Genomic DNA, 6455 nt, shown 5'->3' with positions numbered 1-6455 from the left:
AAACTCATGTTTGCGAAAAGAGAAGAAGTTTGACATATGCCGATGGAATGTCCGGTTTGCCCATCTAGTTTTCTTTCTTTTTAATAAGGCTTTGCAGGGTATATTATTCCCAGCTTTTCTTTTATCGATTCCAAACAGGATTATACGAGTGTATGACTTTGACATTATATATACCTTGTCATGTTGAGCTTCTCTTTTTGTAGTTGGTCTCTTTTAATCTGTGAAGAACCATCGTCCTTATCCTGGATGTGTGGATCACTATCAGTTAACCACAGTGAAGCCAGATAACCACGTGGGCCTTACGACCTTTGTGAGCTGTCACCTGTTTTGGGGCGGTATTCAGGGGAAACACGTACACGTAGGCCCCTTCAATTTTGCTTACACCAGAAAGTTACACATGAGGACAAAACAGAGAAAGGGCAAAATCAGAAGGGCACGGGAGAAGAAACGCATGCATGCATGGGCCACGCCGAGCACCATCTGTTTCTCCCGATCCAGTGACATGCATGATGCAGGCTAAGCTAGGGGCCGGCCGGCCATATGCGGCTAGCAGACGGAACAGCCAGGCGGCCACTTTTCATGCATCCGGAATTCCTGATTGAGTTCCGTGGTACACGCAATGGCAATCCTTCACAGAATCTCCTGGCATTGCCTGGTTTATTTCGGGCGGCTCCGTGTGTTGCTTGGCGTTTCCAACTTCGACAGCTCATCTCGTCGACGTGGAGCCGTCGGCGATCTTGTGTTTTTTCTGGTTGGCGGTGACTTCCCATCATAATTTATGAGATCAGCATCGTGACGTTGGGGTTGGCATTTGTATGCTTAAGCTTTGATCGTGAGGCTCTGTTCGGGATCGCCATGTTGCGCTTTCTGCATATCCTGTCACGTTTCTTCGAGGGCTTGTACGTTTCCACGAGCAGGAGACGACTTTATATGGAGAAGATCGATCGAGTAGTCAAAAGTTTAATCATGTGATCATGTCTCATCATGTTTTGTCAACCACACATGTTCATTAGCCTCGACAGAGCACGCCTTTATTCCGAGACGATCGAACACTGCACGCCTTCACACACCGACACGCCGATGCACGTCGGTCGCGAGCTACAAACACGTCTGTATAGAAAAGGAATTACATCCAAATTTTTATGGGTGTCGAAATATTCTTTCTCCTGCATTCATCGATGACACGCCACGAGAAAATCTCGATGCCTTCTTGATCGAGCAAACAAGTTCGGGATCTTGTAGAAGCAGCCGGCAGCGGCTAAGAAACGGTTAATATAGATCAGAAGACACCAGCCACAAAAAAACATGTACTCCAGAGCGGTTTACTTTATGGGTCTTTTACATCTGTGTCCTTAACTCGAACCCACTACTCAGATTTGTCCCTAATTTTAAAGCCTGCTCAAATTTGCCCCTTCACCGTTATGTGCCCTTATGGAAATGCCCTTCCGTGCCGTTTCCGTTAGGTCAAAGGGCTTTGACCGTTTTCTGGATGTTAGTCGGACATTTTGCCCCTGACTCCATGTGACACTTACATGCGGGACCCATTCGAAATAAATAAAAGGAAAACTAGGTCAGCTCAGATCTACCATGGGTCACTCAGTGACACATGGGACCTACCAAGGAAAAAAACACTCTCCCTCATCCTTTCTCTTTCCCGGCCGTCAGCGGATGCGCTCGCCGGTTGTTCGCCGTACGGGGGCGGTTCACCGCGTGGGGAGGGCGCCAGCCATGCGAGCGACGCGAGGCGCAAGCTCACCGGCGCAGCAGGGTGTAGATGCGCACACGCATGGCCAACACACAGCCGAGGTCAGTCATGGCGGCCGGCTTCGAGCAGGGGGCTCCGGGCACGGAATCGGGCAGGGGATGATGAGAGTAGGGGTGCGAGCTTTCCTAGATGACTTGAGAGAGGTCGGGTTGGTGAAGAATGGCTCATGGCGGCCGAATTTAGGACGGGAAGAGCGACGGCCTTGGCGGAGTTCGACGTCCCGGGCGTCGTCTACGGCAGCCCCAGGCCCGATTCACTGCGCAGGGCGGACGAGAGGCACCCGACGAAGCTCATGGACATGCTCGTATGGCTGGATTTGGACTCCGGCCGCGGTGTCTAACGGCGTCGTCGACCGTAGCTCCCAGGCGCTCTCAGGCGATTGCTCCCGTGATAGCTCCAACGATAGCTATGGGAGGCGGCTCCACCCCCTCCGCCGGACCACCCCGAGCCTCCCACCACGGCCCTCACACGCAGGCGCCTGTCCCTCACCGGCGACGGCCACCGGCCGAGCCGCCAAGCCTCGTCGTGACCACGTGAGAACAGGAGTTGACCCTGACATTGGTTCCAAATGGCCCACATGTCAGGGAGAGAGAGGGGGATGTTATGAGAGAGGGAGACCTTTTTTTATTGGTGGGCTCCACGTGTAAGTTAGACAGAGAGGTTTTTTTTCCTTTTCCTAGGTAGGTCCCACCTGTAAGTGGGATGTGCACAGAGGGGCAAAAATGTCCAGCAAACGTGAGGAAAACGGTCAAAGCCCTTTGACCTGACGGAAACGGCGCGGAGGGGCATTTCTGTAAGGGCACATAACGGCGGAGGGGCATTTTTGAGCAGGCTTCTGAATTAGGGGTATATCTGATTAGGTGGTTCGAGTTAGGGACAGAAATACAAATGACCCTTACTTTATTGTTCTCTAGAGCGGTTTACGGTGATAACAAAAGTATCAAAATGGTGTAAGAGCATCTACAGCCGGACTTGCCTAATCCGACCCCTCAAACACCTGCGGACGCGTCCGCAGACAGTGACCTATCACACCTTAAAAAATGCATTCCATATTATTACTTACAACATAGGGATCTTTGAGTGGAGCTTCGTCGGGTTTTGCTGTGGCCATGTCCGGCGGCCGGCTGCGCCCCTTAGAGTGTTGGTCTGGTCGCCGGCAAGGTGAGATAGGGCATGGGACACGAGTCGGCTTACTGGACTGAAGGCACCGCCGTCTCCCATGCCTTACTCTTCCTCGTCTGAGCCCGGAACCCGTTGGGTGCCGGTGGACGTCAGATCGATGATGGGTCCGTCCTAGGACGAGCCAGCGAGATCCACCACGATGTTGTTGCGGCGCCCGGACTGGTGCATTGTACAGGGCGTCGGAGAATGTGACTCCGCCTTGCCGATGTCCATCGAGCCGGCTAGGGTTTGGTCCGGCGAGCGAATGGGGAGTAATATATGTCGGGTCGGGTGGGCCAGGTCCGACGTGACAGGCGTGCCCGGACGCCCTCATATTTGGACTGGATATAAAGGGTGTCGGTCAGCTCGGGCATTTGAGACTCGTTTGAGATGCCCGTCCAGGTCAAAATTTTATGACCGAACAATGACCGAGCGGCCCGCCCGGACGTATGAAGCGGGTTTGATATGCCCGGCTGTAGATGCTCTAACAGCCACAGATGGCGACCCTCATCTAAATTTAAATGAGAGCCGCTTGAGATTAGACTACTGATCCCTTGCTTCATCAGACTGGTGCAAGGCCACTGGATTAGAAGCATGCAGGTTGTCGGATCTGATACTAATGCCCAGCACATGGTAGGTCAATTTCTTTTCTTAATTGCCTCTTTCACGGTAAATGCTTCGTTGCAACATACATGCCCTTTTGCTATGAATATGAAGCACGTAATTGCAAAATAATAATAATAATAATAATAATAATAATAATAATAATAATCAAACTTCAGAACCAACAATAAAATGTCCTTCATCAGTTTCCTTTCAACAAGATGGATGGGCGTAGCATTCATGTGTTTAGTTGATGAATACATAACATGTATAATAGACATTGCCGTACTTACGAGTTACGTGCAAGGTACTATATATCACAACTGAAATGTTCCGAGATGGGAGGATGATGGAGGGTCTAAAGTCTAAACCCGTATCATGATTATTGTGCAGAAAGCTTTGCTGCAATCCACCACCAAATGCATCTTCATCTGATCCTTCATGATGACGACTGCTCCTCCACGGCACTCACTCGTATGACATGCCCCTCCAAGCTCTGGAGAATTCAGATAGCAATCCGAGACTCGCTCGTCGTGACATTGGTTCATTGGTTATTACTATTCGTTATGTAAATGACAAAGATATCGACTACCAACGAACCTGTCCGTGGAGGGCTGTGATGGCATTGTCCATATCCTCCTGCGATGCCATCTCTACGAAACCGAATCCCTTTGAGCGCTCGCTATGGATATCACGAATAACCTTAGCATAGGCCACTTTGCCGTGCTGGCTGAACATCTGAGCAAGCCTAGAGTCGTCCATGTTCAACGACAGGTTGTTCACGTGCAACCGGAACGAAGGTCCAACAACATGACGGGGAGGACTTTCTACCCCTGGAGCCGCCTTGCTTACGGCCATGCCTGGCACCTCCGCGGCACTCACTCGTATGGCACGCCCCTCCAAGCTCTGCAGAATTCAGATAGCAATCCGAGACTCGCTCGTTGTGACATTGGTTATTACTTTTCGTTATGTAAATGACAAAGAGATCGACTACCAACGAACCTGTCCATGGAGGGCTGTGATGGCGTTGTCCATTTCCCCCCGCGAAGACATCTCTACGAAACCGAATCCCTTCGAGCGCCCGCTACGGAAATCACGGATGACCTTAGTATAGGCCACTTTGCCGTGCTGGCTGAACATTTGTGCCAGCCTAGAGTCATCCACTCTCGATGACAGGTTGCTCACGTGCAACCGAAATGAAGGCTCAGCAACATGACGGGGCGGAGGGCTTTCCACCCGGGCGCCTCCTGGAGCCGCCTTGCTTACAGTCACGTCTGGCTCCTCCGCGGCACTCACTCGTAGGGCAAGCCCCTCCAATATCTGCAGAGTTCAGATTACCATCTGAGAGTCACCGTGACATTGGCTATATATCTTGCATGGCACTATATGTAAATGAGAGACAAATCGGGTACACACACACTCACCTGGCCGTTGAGGGCCGCGATGGCCTCCTCGCGTTCCTCCTGTGATGCCATTGCTACAAAGCCGAATCCCTTTGAGCGCCCGGTTTGGAAGTCACGCATGATCTTAGCGAAGACCACGGTGCCGTGCTCGCTGAATAGTTGTGCCAACCTGGAGTCATCTAGGCGCCATGACAGGTTGCCCACGTACATGCGGAATGAAGAAGACCCAACATCATGGGGAGGCCTTTCCAACCCATAGCCACGTGGATCCTAGATGAAGATTGCATTTTAGAATAAGATGAAAGATTTATATGTTTCAAATACTAATGCAAGTGTGGTTTATTGGCTAAAAAAATACAAGTGTGGTTTAAAGACGATTTTTTGAAGCTAATGTGGATATATACATATATATGGATTATCGTTTTCCCAATAAAATTGCACTTGTGATATTCCTATACAGAGTGTAGGAGTATGATTAAGCAGATGCAGCAGCGCATCGAGTTGTGTCTAGCCAGATCTGTGCACAGTACGTAGGACCCTTTTCTATCCCAAATTAAAGTTTTCTGAACATGCTACACGGAATTTCTCTCTCAACAACATAAACTGAAGACACAAATCTGGTAATCAAGAACTTTCTCCGCACAACAACGCAAGCACATCACATACACTCGAACCAATCAGGCATTCACGTATGAAACGGCCGGACGCAGCTGCTACGGCGATCGGCCGGATCGGGTGCCAGTTTCAGTTGTGCATGCCGGCGTGCGAGCGAATCTCAGTTGAGGCATACGCACGTAAGTAAGGAACTCGATCGGCGATTTGCTGCATATGCTCACCTCGGAGAAGGAGGCGGCGAGTGGGACCGGGAGGCGCGTTGGGCGGGCGGCGCCAAGACGAAGATGGGGGCGCGCCGCCGAGGAGAGGAGCACGAGGAATGGATTCGGGCGCCGGGCCGGGAAGGCGGCGACGACGGCGCTCAGGGACGTGGTGGTGACAGAGAAGGCCGTCGCCATGGACGCTGGGGCTGGGGACCGAGGAGATTATAGTGGAAGGTGGCACAGTGGGTAGGTTCGTTGAGCTATATTTTTATAGTAGTAATCATTTAAGACCACAACTTTTTTTTAAACTGAATTAAGACCCCACAACATGAGGGGACTTTATCTTCATCATCAACTTTGTTTTCACGAAACGACGTGACACATGCGGTAAGCAATCCAAATTATTTATAAGCTTTGTTTCTACGAACCACGTGTTTTGCACTAATCGTTATTATTTTTTGAACAAGGAGGGCCTGGAAGGCCCGGGAACTGCATTATTGCATTAAGCATAACCCGTCGGTACAGAGCAGATTACAACGGGAACCAAAGTAACTAAGAAATTACGAAGTTGTCCCTGAGTAATGTAGGAAGGACCCTCAACAGAGAAAGAAAAACGCAATCGAGTCCTTGACAACACCTGCATGGATTGAGCCTTGCCGTCATCCGAGATGAGACCACTTGGACGCCAAGATCTTCACTGCTTCA

General features: G+C 50.6%; 1 protein-coding gene across 1 annotated transcript; it reads right to left on the bottom strand.

Moving 5' to 3' along the window:
- Positions 1 to 3667: 3667 nt before the first annotated feature.
- Positions 3668 to 6005, bottom strand: LOC123159002 (28 kDa ribonucleoprotein, chloroplastic). The gene is made up of 5 exons (XM_044576806.1): positions 5769 to 6005; positions 4954 to 5202; positions 4532 to 4849; positions 4130 to 4435; positions 3668 to 4025 (listed from the first exon to the last, which is right to left on the bottom strand). The coding sequence occupies exons 1-5, from the start codon at positions 5943 to 5945 to the stop codon at positions 3969 to 3971; spliced, it is 1107 nt and encodes a 368-aa protein (XP_044432741.1). The 5' UTR covers positions 5946 to 6005; the 3' UTR covers positions 3668 to 3968.
- Positions 6006 to 6455: the final 450 nt, after the last annotated feature.

This window comes from Triticum aestivum, chromosome 7B (genome assembly GCF_018294505.1).
Source record: "Triticum aestivum cultivar Chinese Spring chromosome 7B, IWGSC CS RefSeq v2.1, whole genome shotgun sequence".
NCBI lineage: Eukaryota > Viridiplantae > Streptophyta > Magnoliopsida > Poales > Poaceae > Triticum > Triticum aestivum.
The sequence above is the reverse complement of the archived record's forward strand: the minus strand, read 5'-3'. Positions and strand labels throughout refer to the sequence as shown.